General features: G+C 41.6%; 1 protein-coding gene across 4 annotated transcripts in view; it reads left to right on the top strand.

The window, feature by feature from the left end:
* si:ch211-241e1.3 (laminin subunit alpha-3) overlaps positions 1-14,725 on the top strand; it is a 112,965-nt gene that overhangs the window by 54,043 nt on the left and 44,197 nt on the right. For all 4 annotated transcript variants that reach the window (XM_060875086.1, XM_060875085.1, XM_060875084.1 and 1 more), the window contains exons 23-34: positions 2,096-2,238; positions 2,833-2,927; positions 3,537-3,678; positions 3,896-4,053; positions 4,286-4,394; positions 4,655-4,752; positions 8,388-8,523; positions 9,547-9,673; positions 11,135-11,274; positions 13,328-13,443; positions 13,544-13,755; positions 14,182-14,386. In XM_060875086.1, coding sequence (XP_060731069.1) covers positions 2,096-2,238; positions 2,833-2,927; positions 3,537-3,678; positions 3,896-4,053; positions 4,286-4,394; positions 4,655-4,752; positions 8,388-8,523; positions 9,547-9,673; positions 11,135-11,274; positions 13,328-13,443; positions 13,544-13,755; positions 14,182-14,386 — 1,681 coding nt within the window. The remainder of the gene's footprint in view (positions 1-2,095; positions 2,239-2,832; positions 2,928-3,536; positions 3,679-3,895; positions 4,054-4,285; positions 4,395-4,654; positions 4,753-8,387; positions 8,524-9,546; positions 9,674-11,134; positions 11,275-13,327; positions 13,444-13,543; positions 13,756-14,181; positions 14,387-14,725) is intronic.

Here is a 14,725-nt window from a genome sequence, read left to right as displayed (position 1 = left end):
AACTCTATAACCTTGTCTATATGTCTGTCTGTCTGTCTGTCTGTCTGTCTCCAGATACAGTATAAATGTACTGTAACTCTATAACCTTGTCTGTCTGTCTGTCTGTCTCCAGATACAGTAAAAATGTAACTCTATAACCTTGTCTATATGTCTGTCTGTCTGTCTGTCTCCATATATAGCATAGATGTAACTCTATAACCTTGTCTATATGTCTGTCTGTCTGTCTGTCTGTCTCCAGATACAGTATAAATGTACTGTAACTCTATAACCTTGTCTGTCTGTCTGTCTGTCTCCAGATACAGTAAAAATGTAACTCTATAATCTTGTCTATATGTCTGTCTGTCTGTCTGTATATACAGTGAACATGTAACTCTGTATGCTTGTCTGTCTGTCTATCTATTTTTGTCTCTCTGTCTGTCTTTCTGTGAATCTCATGGTCAGTCTGTCTGCATGTCTGTCTATACAGTGTAGATGCTATTCTGTATCCGTTTCTGTCTGTCTGTCTGTCTGTCTGTATATCTGTCTGTCTGTCTGTCTGTCTGTCTGTCTGTCTGTCTGTCTGTCTGTCTGTTTGTCAGTCTGTATATCTGTCTGTCTGTTTGTCAGTCTGTATATCTGTCTGTCTGTCTGTCTGTATATCTGTCTGTCTGTCTGTCTGTCTGTATATCTGTCTGTCTGTCTGTCTGTCTGTATATCTGTCTGTCTGTCTGTATATCTGTCTGTCTGTTTGTCAGTCTGTATATCTGTCTGTCTGTCTGTCTGTCTGTTTGTCAGTCTGTATATCTGTCTGTCTGTCTGTCTGTTTGTCTGTCTGTATAACTGTCTGTCTGTATATCTGTCTGTCTGTTTGTCAGTCTGTATATCTGTCTGTCTGTCTGTATATCTGTCTGTCTGTATATCTGTCTGTCTGTCTGTCTGTCTATATACATCATGTACACGTTTGTGGCCCACAACAAATTTGCTCATCCGGTCACAGAATAGTTATTTAAGCACTAATTATTATGAACATTGTTGATAAAAGCAAAGAATGAAGATGTATGTTCTTTTCCCAGTGACTGAGATATTACATCTCTACAGTACGTCCTTGTCTCTTATATATTCATTCACTGTCTAATTTATTAGTTAATGTTCATCTCAAACATCAGAATGAAGTAAATGTATGATCTCTGTGGCTTTAATCCAGATGATCTCTGTGGCTTTAATCCACTGACCTAATGGGATTTTCACACATAATAATGTCTAGAGTTATGTACAGAGATAAAATGTGTGTGTGTGTGTGTGTGTGTGTGTGTGTGTGTGTGTGTATGTGTGTGTGTGTTTCTTTCCCTTCCCCATATAAACCTGATTTCATGTGTTATTAACACAGCACTTAACACACAGCAGTCCAAACAGCACAATCTTCTGCATTCACAGGAAGGATTCATACACAACAAGCAACTTGCGTTTGTGTGTGTGTGTGCGTGTGTGTGTGTGAGATAGAGATAGAGATAGAGATAGAGAGAGATAGAGATAGAGAGAGATAGAGAGAGAGAGAGAGAGAGAGAGAGAGATAGATAGATAGATAGATAGATAGATAGATAGATAGATAGATAGATAGATAGATAGATAGATAGATAGATAGATAGATTGATAGATTGATTGATTGTTCTTTGTGATGAATTAACTTGACCTAAGTCCCCTGGGATAAATTCTAGGTTCTCTGTGACCCTTTGTAGGATAAGAGATACAGAAGATAGATGGATGGATGGATGGATGGATGGATGGGTGGGTGGTTATTTTTGATGTGGATGGATAGGGGTGTGTGGGTGCATGGATGGATGGGTGGATGGATGATTGGAAAGATGGATGGGAGTATAGATGGGTGGATGGGTGGGTGGAAGGATGAGTGGATGGATGGATAGGTGGATGGATGGATAGGTGGATGGATAGATAGGTAGATGAATTGCATGGGTGGATAGATAGATAGATGGATGGATGTATAGATGATTATGTTACAGTTATATATACAGAGTCCAGGACAGAACATGTTTAAACCTACTCTTTAATCCTGTATAAACCTTTTATACCGTATTGATTGTTCTTTATCCTTCTCCAGGGTCTGGAGAGAGTAAAGAGGTGTTGTTTCCTCCCAGCCGCTCTCCCGCCTTCCTGACCGTCCCTGGAGACGGATTTGCCCAGCCTTTCACTCTCAGTACAGGAAAATGGATTGTGTGTGTGCAGGCTGAGGGAATCCTGCTGGTTAGTTTCCGTTTCCGAATTGAGTGAAAAGTTATCCGTGATATGAATCGGCTTTCCTTCAGAGAAACATAGTAGCATGCAGTTCAATCAGCGTTGATTCATATGGCGAATAAAATGACTCCGAATTAATGTTTTGATTCAATGTCCAATTCAGATTTTGGGGCGAAACTTGTCCTGTGTCATCATCACAACATGCTTCACTGGTTAGAGTTTAGAAGATGATTCCTGTTTACTGTTTCACTCACACATTCAAATACGGTAGTTGCTTGAAAACAAATGGTTAGGTTTTTTTTTTTTTTTTTTTGGAAAACAAAACAAAACTCTAGCAAATCAAACATTTTTGGCCCCAAACGATCCCAGAAAAACTCCAGGAAGGTGAAATTACCTCATTAGAATTTGCTAGAACAGAAATAACTCAACTAAATCATCTAAACTAGATAAACTTTCCGACTCTCTCACATTCTCACTTTTTTTTTTTTTTTTAGATCAGTAGTTTTGATTTTTTTTCTTACTTACAATCGAATTTAAATTTAATTGAATTCTGAATTGAAATCATGTTAAACAAACACAGCTAAAGTGTGTGTTGTGTTTCAGGACTATTTGGTGCTGCTCCCAAGTGCGTACTATGAAGCTAAGATTCTACAGCAGGAGATCACCGAGCCGTGTAGCTACCAGCTCCGAGACGGCAAGTACGTTTGAAATCAGCCGATTTTTCTCTACGTCAAAGGCAACAAAGTACCTTTGATTCCTTTACCTTTATTTCAAATAACACTGAATGTTTTCACATAATGAACGTCTATTTCGAAATATTACGCCAATTTCCGTTAATTTATAATTCCACGTATGGAAATATTTATCTATCTATATATAAAACTTTCTTTTCTTTCTTTCTTTCTTTCTTTTTTTTTTTCCTATTTATTTATACAGAGAATTTTTTTTTCTATAGTTATTGTGACGTCACACTGGTACACAATTATACAGAGATAAAAAAAAAAAGAAAAAAAACGAGTGAAATTCTTCGAGCAACCGGTTAATATAATTTAGACGATAGTTTTTTAGAAATCAAGTTTTTTTCCCCCCATCATTTAGTACTATTATATACTGTATTATATGTATTTTACCCTAAATAATACACTTATGTTATGATTTTATTTATTTGTTTGTTTGTTTATTTATTTATTTATTTATTTTTATTTATTTACAATTTGTAGAATATCACTCTTGTCTTTGTTTACAGTGTATTATTTAATGCTCAGATGGTCAGATTAATTTTGTTTTTCCATGTCTCCCGACTTCAGCTGTCTCCTCTACAAGCACGTGCCGTTGGACAGGTTCCCGTCAGCGTTGGCGTCTCAGAGCCTGGGCTCCACACAGAGACGTAGCCGCATACGACAGCCTACCGCCGAGCATCCCGAGCTGGTGTCCGTCAACGGCAGACAGGTGGGATGTTATACGGTTATGTCATTTACACACACATGCATTTGTGCCAATATCTAATCAAGGTATCATGAGGCAGCAGCTGTGTGTAAATGCATGACTTAACTTGAACAAACATATAATATCAACCAAAATGAGAAAACATGTTTAATCTTTAAATGCTTTATTCAGTTTGGGGGCTTTGACGTCTTTGCCGGTTGTCTTGTGAACTCACGTTTAGTTGCGGCTGACGTTACACGTCCCCGAATCCGGCTCACATGTCCTGGTCTTGGAATACGCCAATGAAGTGGATGCTAACCGGAACGTCAACGTCTACATCGGCGGACAACCACAGGACCAAGTTCAAACCAAAGCAAACATCTACGTCTGTGCTTATAGGTGCGTTTATTATATGAGACATGTGAGATATGAGACGAAAAACACACCAATACACAAATGTAAAGTGCTTCCCAGTGTATTTTTCTACACATATTGTTTCTATTTTGATGAAGATGAAGCCATATGAGTATGAAGAAGATATCGGTCGTATCAGATATCAACTGCAACTGTGGAATTCAGAAAACAATAGTAAGGTCCAGATTTTTTTAAAAATCTCAATTTTGCTCTGTAGCTTTCTCTGTCGCTCTGTGGTGGTGGATGGAGAAAACCGCATCGCACACTTCCTGCTTCCTCCCAAGGCTGAGATTCATCTGCAGTCCCCCACAAACTCAGTCCTTCTGGTGAGAGATCGCAGTTCTGATTTTCTGACCGTTTTTTTGGTTATTTTGTCCCGGGTTGCCAGATGTATTTTAAACATCCTCAAATAAATTTCCAGAAGGATAGAAAACGAGCTGTTAGCAAAAGTAATCCTCTTTGGTTGTACATGTACAGTCGAAAAAAAGTTAGAGAGCCTACAAGTGTCTCATGTTATGCAATCCTGTATTGTGTGTATTGTGTAATGACTTGATCTTTTGCTGTATTTTTTTCTTTCCTCCCACAGTATCGTGTGTACGCCATCCCTTCTGATGAGTTCACCATGGAGCTCGTCCAGCCCACGGTGCTCTGCGTCTCTCGACACGGCCGATTCACAGAGGACAGGTGAAATAATGTTTGCGTTTTTTTTCCTGTTCAGGCAAAGAGTCCTCTTGTCCTTTAACCTGAGCTGCACCTCACTCTTCCCCTAAGGGCTGTCGAGCATAAAATAGAAAGCAAAGCAGGCAGCACTTTAAATGTAGGAGCGTCATGTCATATGACAGCGTACATTTACGCTGTAAAAACTGAGAAACCCACATGAACACTGGGAGAACATGCGAGTCTCCATCCGGACAGAAAGTTTGTGTAGTCCTTCAGACTGACGGCAAAAGGTCTGGGGCATGAAAGTGTCAAGTTGATGTCCCTAAAAAACAGACAATAGATCATTCATTTGAGGAAGTTGTGTAAACGAATGAGTCTGTACCGTAAACCTGTGAACAGGACGACGTCCTTCTTCCATGAGGGAAGATTTATTTCCAGGCAGATCTTTAAAAAATCCTCCAGGAAATCCTTTAGAATCCAACCAATCAGATGGCAACTTTGAATCTGTTCCATATGAATCAGACATTCAGCCAAGTTTGTAGGTGTGACATCTATGATTGAGACCATGCAGACTGTGGGACGTGGTACTGTAGCTCAGTGGTTAAGGTGTTGGACATATTGATTGGAAGGTTGTGAGTTTGAATCCCAGGGTTATCAGACTGCCCTTAATCCTCAATCGCTCAGCTGTATAATTAAGTTTCTCTGAATAAGACTGTAAATGTAAATGTACAGACAGCAACCTGAGCTCAGGTTTGAACCTGGAACCCTGGACACGTGAAGCAGCAATGCTTCCCACTCTCAGAAAGTTTAGAATGAATTCGCAGAGATTCATCAAGCCCAGAAAGGTGAAAAAAAAAAAAAAGCAGCAGCACACCAGTTTAACTCAGAATGTAGGAAGTGCTGGACCTCTGAAGCCGAACAGGATCTGTTCCTCTGAATCATTCCTTTTTTATTATTTGTTACGTACGGTTTTTCTTCAAAGGGGTTTGAGCGGAAAAATAGAAACGAGCCCACGCTATAAAAAGGCTTTTCTTTTAAGGTTGTGTGGGATCTCAAAACTCAAACAGAATAACCATGTAGCTATTTCCTGAAGGCATTTTTTTGTTTTTTTTGTATGTGTTTAACATAATAGTGGTGGTTTAACATGAGATAAGCACACGTACTGTATTTAAACATGTAGTTAAACAGTCATGTTGTGGAAACGCAGCTCAAATCCGACCGAGTCTGTAACTTTCAAGCCTCTTCTGTATTGAATCTTTTCATATTGCTGTAAGGGGGAAAAACACATCTGTGGTGTAGGTGTGGCTGCTCACATTCCACACACAGGGCTGTTGTATCTCACCTGGAGCAGAATATTTTTTCATTTATCATCTCTATTAACCACCTGACTGTTCTTGTGTCTGTTCCTGAGCCGAGGGCTGTAGGCTAGACGTTGTAACAGGGTATTCATTAACTTAATAAGAAACTGTCATGCAGATGAATGCTTCACGGTTTAAGATATTTATTTTGGATGGTTTGTTTCAGCAGTTTGGGTCCGGGCTGTTTGGCAGATGTTTTTATTTGTAAAATCTACATTTACCGGATTTGGCAGATGCTCTTAAAGTAGGCCGACTTCTTAACGGCTAACGGCCATGAGAAAATAGTGATCCGTTTGTAAATAAATAAAAATGAAGAAAATCACTAAAACAAACAAACAGATTGATTATTTGATTGACTGATCGATTAAAACAAATAAATAAATAAATACATACATACATGTATACATACATAAATTCAATCCAATTCATTCCAAATGTATTTGTATAGCAATTTTTACAATTGACATCGTCTCCAAGCAGCTTTACAGAACATAAACATAGAACAAAAGGTGATATCGTCGCTGTCGGGCGGAATCCTCGTATCTCCAAAACCGTTATTTTTCAGGAAATACCTTATCAGGAAAAACGCCATACCTTATCTGCAGTACACAGGGTTTAGTCCGCGTTGCAGTGGATTGTCTTGCGCTAAATTCCTGTCCTCAGACGAGCACCAGAACTAGCGGGGGTCAAGATTTTTTTTTCTTTGAGCCCAGTGTTTTGAAGACATTTACCTCAGAAGACGTGTTGATTCGTTGCGACTCTTCTTGAGGAGAAATATGCCGCGAAGCTCTCACACGGAGTGAGGAAGAGGTGGACAGTTGAAGTGTCCAATGGAGTTATGAGATTTGCGCTCAAGCTATTTTCAAGACTTTAGATTGGTTAATAACTTGTAAAAATAACAGACCCACGTGGGGACTGACCAATAGCATCGATATGTGAAAAAATATGACACTGACCAAATTTGGACATACGAGGTTTCTGCCCGACAGCGACGATATATTTAAATGTGTTTATATTTATCCCCAATAAGCAAGGCTGAGGTGACTCAGGTGACTGTGGTGAGGAAAAACGCCCTTGAATGGTAAAGGAAGAAACCTTGACAGGAACCGGACTCAAAGGGGAACCTCATCCTCATACTGTATGGGTGACACTGGGGGTGTGATTATAAATATACAGTCTGATAAATGTTGTATTGATGAGGAGATGTTGTATTGAAGCTCCTCTTAGTATAGCAGAGTCTAACTGGAGCTGGTGGGTCTCTAGATGCCTCAGGATTCTCAGAGTCGGCCTCGTCATTCAAGGAATTCTACTCTTAAGCCATTCTAAAAGCGAAGCCCCGTTTTTGTATGACTAAAAGAACAATCACTAGATGTATAGTTTTCCATAGAATATTTGACCTTTTCTAGGGTCTTAGCTTCTTCTTTCTTAGGACCCCTTTTGAAAGGGGAACCTTTTGTTGCTTAGTTCTACATGGATATTTTAGGAGTTCCACCAAAGAGGCAAACCAAAGAATCCTTTAGGATGCTAGATCATGAGGAACAGTTCTTGGAACCCTTTCTTATTAGGGTCCCCATCAAAGGGACAGACTGAAGCGCCTTTAAGTTGGCTAGATGGAACCTTTTAGCCCCTGAAATACTTTGAGGGTCCTTTGGCTTTCTATATGGTACTACATATTGAACATTTAAAGGTTTTCCACAAAAAGGACAAACCAAAGCACTCATTAGGACACTATAGGATGGAATATTTTCCCAATGAGGAAATGGCGTATGTGTTCTTCATGTGGTCTTTCGACAAAGTAGGTCCAATATGTCCCTTTATGAAAGGGTAGCAAGTAGATCTCTTGATGGATGTATGGATGGATGGATGGATGGGGTGTGAGGGTTTTTTGGCTAGTTTTGGTTTGGTAGCTTCCTGCCTGGATGGGAACCCTTGCACTCTTTTCTAAGCAAGGAAACCTATAACATTTTAAACGGAAGCCATTGCAGAATCCAGTGTGTAGAGATGACAGTTGTTGGTTGTGGCAGTTGCTCAGAGGATGGAGGCGTAAACTTTTTGTCATATTGATGGAACGCAGGATGAGATAAAGGAGCTTCGGGCAATGATAAAAAGAGATGGAGTGTGGGCTCATGGCAGCTCATAACAAGATACACCTTCCTCTCTGTCTTTGTAGTGACTAAGCAAAGCAAAAGAAAAGCCTGAAGAAATCTGTCTCTGCTTCCCACTACTGATCTCCGCCTGATGTTGTCAAAGACACCAGAGACACTTCTGCAGGCAGTAACTTGTGTCGGTTCTCTGTTTCAGTAAGCACTGCATTCAGAGGAAGTTCAACACTCCTCCAACCGCGCTCACTTTAGACGCCTCGACCGTGACCCGGCCGTCCAGATTCACCACTCAGGCTTCAGGAAGGTGTGATGGACATTTGCTCAAATCACCTCAGGTACCAGAACCTTCTCTCACCACTTTGCCAGTATAGTACCTCCATCTCAATGGTTCAAGTAGCAAAATCTTTCCAGTCCTATACCAATTTTGGATGATATTAAGCATTTCAGGATCAGGATCCATTTTAGATGGTGTCTCAAGCCCTATTCCGAAGAATCTGCGTAAATCACATGTAGACATTTCCCCCTTTCTTGAGAAAATTACACAGTAAAATAGTGCCCAGTTCCTTCCTTTAATCACTCTGCCATCATGGAACCTCAATCTCACCACTGATTTTACATTCACTCACTTTCTACCGCTTATCCGAACTACCTCGGGTCACGGGGAGCCTGTGCCTATCTCAGGCATCATCGGGCATCAAGGCAGGATACACCCTGGATGGACTGCCAACCCATCACAGGGCACACACACACACACACACTCATTCACTCACACACTCACACATTACGGACAATTTTCCAGAGACACCAATCAACCTACCATGCATGTCTTTGGACCGGGGGAGGAAACCGGAGTACCCGGAGGAAACCCCCGAGGCACGGGGAGAACATGCAAACTCCACACACACAAGGCGGAGGCGGGAATCGAACCCCCAACCCTGGAGGTGTGAGGCGAACGTGCTAACCACTAAGCCACCGTGCCCCCCCATTTTACAAATGAACGCTAATTTTTGAGAGAGTTTATTGTTGTTTTTTTGGTCTCCTAGCACAGAAAGCCACTTCTTGAATCTCAAACAATGACTTAACAACTTACTTGGATTGTAGAATTATTTATCTTGTCTTTAACTTTCATCCATATAGTATGGTATAGTATAGTATTGGTATAGTACACCAATAACCCAGCTGAATGCCTTTCTTGTATTTGTGAATTAAGAGTCTTATCATGGAGGAAACCGATTGTCCTGTTTAAAATAGTTTGCCAGCACAATTGAGTACTTGTTCATGTTCATTTATTTGTTTGCTCATCCAAATGGAAGCATTAACTTGTGAGTCTGTATGTGTTTGTGCTAATCTGCTTCCAGACTGAAGTGGAACTGAGAGCACAGGTACCTCATACAGGCCGCTACGTGTTTGTAGTGCACTACTGTCAGCCTGAGCACACTACTTTCCCAGTGGAGGTGCTGCTGGACTCGGGGGAGAAGTGGACAGGTGAAAGCACACAGAAAACACACTCTTCCAGCTGACACACAAAAGAATGTGCTTCCTGCCCTCTTCTGGATATATGCGATTTCTCTCTCTCTCTGTCTCTCTCTCTCTCTCTCTCTCTCTCTCTCTCTCTCTCTCTCTCTCTCTCGCTCGCACACACACACACACACACACACACACACACACACATACTCTCACTCTCAGACTTTGTCTCTCTTTCTCTCTCTCTCTCTCTCTCTCTCTCTCACACACACACACACACACACACACACACACACACACACACACACATACTCTCACTCTCAGACTTTGTCTCTCTCTCGCTCTCTCTTTCTCTCTCTCTCTCTCTCTCTCTCGCTCACACACACACACACACACACACACACATACTCTCACTCTCAGACTTTGTCTCTCTCTCGCTCTCTCTTTCTCTCTCTCTCTCTCTCTCTCGCTCACACACACACACACACACACACACACACACACACACACACACACACACACATACTCTCACTCTCAGACTTTGTCTCTCTCTCTCTCTCTCTCTCTCTCTCTCTCTCACACACACTCTCACTCTCAGACTTTGTCTCTCTCTCGCTCTCTCTCTCTCTCTCTCTCTCTCTCTCTCTCTCTCTCTCACATACTCTCACTCTCAGACTTTGTCTCTCTCTCTCTCTCTCTCACACACACACACACACACACACACACACACACACACACACACACACACACACTCACACATACTCTCACTCTCAGACTTTGTCTCTCTCTCTCTCTCTCGCTCACACACACACACACACACATACTCTCACTCTCAGACTTTGTCTCTCTCTCGCTCTCTCTCTCTCTCTCTCTCTCTCACACATACTCTCACTCTCAGACTTTGTCTCTCTCTCTCTCTCTCTCTCTCTCTCTCTCTCTCTCTCTCTCACACACACACACACTCACACATACTCTCACTCTCAGACTTTGTCTCTCTCTCTCTCTCTCTCTCTCTCTCTCTCTCTCTCTCTCTCTCACACACACACACACACACACACACACACACACACACACACACACACACACACACACTCACACATACTCTCACTCTCAGACTTTGTCTCTCTCTCTCTCTCTCTCTCTCTCTCTCTCGCTCACACACACACACACACATACTCTCACTCTCAGACTTTGTCTCTCTCTCTCTCTCTCTCTCTCTCTCACACATACTCTCACTCTCAGACTTTGTCTCTCTCTCGCTCTCTCTCGCTCTCTCTCTCTCTCTCTCTCTCACATACTCTCACTCTCAGACTTTGTCTCTCTCTCGCTCTCTCTCTCTCTCTCTCTCTCTCTCTCTCTCTCTCTCTCTCTCTCTCTTTCTTTCCGGATGATGATGAAATGCTTTTCAGTTGCACCTACAGTATTACACAATGCCCACTTTTTGAACCTTTATGACTCATTTGACTTTTTTTTTCTCCTCAGGTCACATGAACGCGTCCTTCTGTCCCTCCGTGTCCGGCTGCAGGAGCGTGGTTATAGCAGAGAGACGCATCGCTCTGGATGTCCTCCAACAGACACTGACCATCACTCTGAAGATCCCTAATGGAAAAACGCTCACTCTGGTTAGGAAACTTTTATTACACCACGTTCTTCGCCTTTACATTTACATTTAACAGACACGTCTGTCCAAAGCGACTTACAAATGAGGAAATACAAGCAGAATGATTTAGCAAGATTTTCAACTGAGAGCTGGAGGAGCAAAGGTGTGTGTGACGTGACGTACGGCTAAGTACGGTGACCCAGACTCAGAATTTGTTCTCTGCGTTTAACCCATCCAAAGTGTGCACACACACAGCAGTGAACACACACACACACCGTGAACACACACCCGGAGCAGTGGGCAGCCATTTATGCTGCAACACCCAGGGAGCAGTTGGGGGGTTCGGTGCCTTGCTCAAAGGCACCTCAGTCGTGGTATTGCCGGCCCGAGACTCGAACCCACAACCTTAGGGTTAGGAGTCAAACTCTCTAACCATTAGGCCACGACTTCCCCCGACTTAAATGGGTAGAGGTGTAAGAGATTTGTTTGTTTTTTATTTTTCCACATTAAGTTAGGGGTTATATAAGTGTTATTTAAAGAAAGCGATGTACAGTATTTTGCTGTCTGGACTGAGGTTGGAACTTCATTCCATCTGTGGAAAAGTTCTGAAAAGATCTCCTGCCTCACTCAGTCTGCACTACCAGGCATCAGTCGTTACCTGACTGACGCGGGGTGCAGGAAGGAATATAAACCTTGAGAAGAATGTTGAGGTTGTGTCACCTGTTCCAGACAAGATGAAGGGAGGGAGATGAAGAGATTCTAGTATTACACGTACATTAGTTTCATTAATTAGTTTCATTTCATTGAGCTCATGATGGCTGTGTGTGATGCTTCATCTGATCTCTTCTACTCTGTTATGTTAAGATTCTTGATTATTAAAGGAGAGGCTGGTATGTGGCTGGATAAGTGTTTCACTCCCAGACAGACAGAGAGATAGAGAGAGAGAGAGAGAGAGAGACTCTGTGATCTTCTGCCCATTCTATCTTGGCTCTTTCTCTTAGTTCTTTTATGTTTAAGTGCTTAAAATGGAATTTTTAAATGCATTTCCAGTAAACCACAAGGTTCTAGATATAATGCTGTAATTATTTATATCACATCTAAAGTAAAGCCTAAAAGTCTGAGTCATTCCTAAGAGCTGGTTTTATTTAAATAAAAACATCTAACCTCTTGCTAGTGCAAATGCTGGCTGAAAGCACTGAAGCTGGAAATGTTTGTAAAATTCACTCTCTCTCTCACTCATTGTCTACCGCTTATCCGAACTACCTCGGGTCACGGGGAGCCTGTGTCTATCTCAGGCGTCATCGGGCATCAAGGCAGGATACACCCTGGACGGAGTGCCAACCCATCGCAGGGCACACACACACACACACTCTCATTCACTCACACAATCACACACTACAGACAATTTTCCAGAGATGCCAATCAACCTACTATGCATGTCTTTGGACCGGGGAGGAAACCGGAGTACCCAGAGGAAACCCCCGAGGCACGGGGAGAACATGCAAACTCCACACACACAAGGTGGAGGTGGGAATCGAACCCCCAACCCTGGAGGTGTGAGGCGAACGTGCTGACCACTAAGCCACCGTGCCCCCCATTTTGTAAAATTCAATTCAATTTAATTTTATTGTATTTGTATAGCACTTCTAACAATTTTACAGAACTTAAAAAAATATAGTACAGAAAGTATTTTATTATCCAAGGAATAGTATTATACAAAGATTAATATTAGACTTCTATTTAAACGTGTTTGTATTTATCACTAATGAACAAGTCTGAGGTGACTGAGGTGACTGTGGTGAGGAAAAACTCCTTTAGATGGAAGAGGAAGAAACCTTGAGAGGAACCAGACTCAAAAGTGAACCTCATCCTCATTTATGTGACACTGGAAGATGTGATTATAAACTGTTATAAACACCAGAGAGAGTTATTATGAATAATGTCCTTTCTACAGTCAGATCCAGCCTGATAATTGTGTACTGATGAGGAGGTTGTTGTCCTTATACACCACATGGAGTTAGTATCTTCTGTACACGTATGGACTTGGCTGCTTCTACTTTTATTTTTTATTAAAGGATTCAGTGCTGGTGATTCCTGAGGAAAGCTACAGCCCTGAACTCCTTAATCCTAAAGCTCTGGATAAGGCTTCAGATTTCATCAATCAGTGTGGAGCTCAGGGATTTCACATCGAGTATGTGTGCGCTTCTGTTTCACCTCATAAGAACATTTGAATTTTTCCATCCTCTATGACTTCCTCTCTCACTCTGTCTTCCCGTCCTGTCATCCCTCAGCCTCCACAGCGCCTCGGAGTTCTGTAAGAGTTCGGCTCGCTCACTGGTTGCTCACTATCTGGATGGTGCTCTGCCTTGCTATTGCGATAAAGCAGGAGCGACCAGCCATACCTGTGAGCCGATAGGAGGCCAGTGTCACTGCAGGCCTCACGTGATTGGCCGCAAGTGCTCTCGCTGTGCCACGGGGTTCTACGGCTTCCCTTACTGCAGACGTGAGTGCCCTCTTCTGGACACCTTACACACTACACTGCTTTCACATGCTTGGCAAACTTAAATTGAATAAAATTCAATAAAAATACACTTTACTTCAGACTGCACTTGCAGCTGAAAAAAATGTTTCGTCCCAAAAACGTGAGAATTTAAAAACAATTACGATTTCTTGAAGTGATTTATTTTTACATAATACCAATTCTCCATTAAAAGCATCCTTTGTACAATCCCTGTCTACTGTGTACTGATGTTGCTATAGAAACGGTAGCATAGTAGCCCAACCGCATCACAATGCCGCATCAAGAACAGTACAGGTGCTTTATTTTTTAATCATGTCAAGTATTTCTTTCTACCTTAATAAAATCTCTTATTATTTATTCTTATATTAAGAGCTGCTTCATGGTTAATGTCTCTGTGTGTCCCTGCAGCGTGCGAGTGTGGCCGGAGACTGTGTGACGAGATCACGGGCGAGTGTATTTGTCCTCCGCAGACGGTGCGCCCTGCATGTGACGTGTGTCAGAGTGAGACGTTTAGCTATCACCCGCTGCTGGGCTGCGAAGGCTGTGACTGTTCACTCATTGGAATCCGTAAAGGAGACACAGGCCAATGTAACGTCACCACCGGACAGTGCACGTGAGTCACACCTCCTTACTAAGCCCACGGTTCATGGAGTGTGTGTAACGTGGTCTAGATGGAGAAGTGTGACCTGTCTTTTCTGTTTTATTGAAGCAAAAATAAGACATGGATATTAAAAAAAAAAAAAAATTAAGAAGAAGAAGAATTAAATATTTAATAATAAGATTGAACCACAATTTGACATTTACGTGAAGGATTAAATATTATACGAATTTATAAAAATCATTTTAAGTATTTAGAATTTTGAATGAGAATTTAGGAATTTTGAAATTATTCTAAGAACTTTAAATGCAGTTTTATTTCTAATAATATTTCCCGAAATTAATAATAATTAAA

Source organism: Tachysurus vachellii, chromosome 7 (assembly GCF_030014155.1).
Source record: "Tachysurus vachellii isolate PV-2020 chromosome 7, HZAU_Pvac_v1, whole genome shotgun sequence".
NCBI classification, from domain to species: domain Eukaryota; kingdom Metazoa; phylum Chordata; class Actinopteri; order Siluriformes; family Bagridae; genus Tachysurus; species Tachysurus vachellii.
This window is presented reverse-complemented; position numbering and strand designations above follow the sequence as displayed.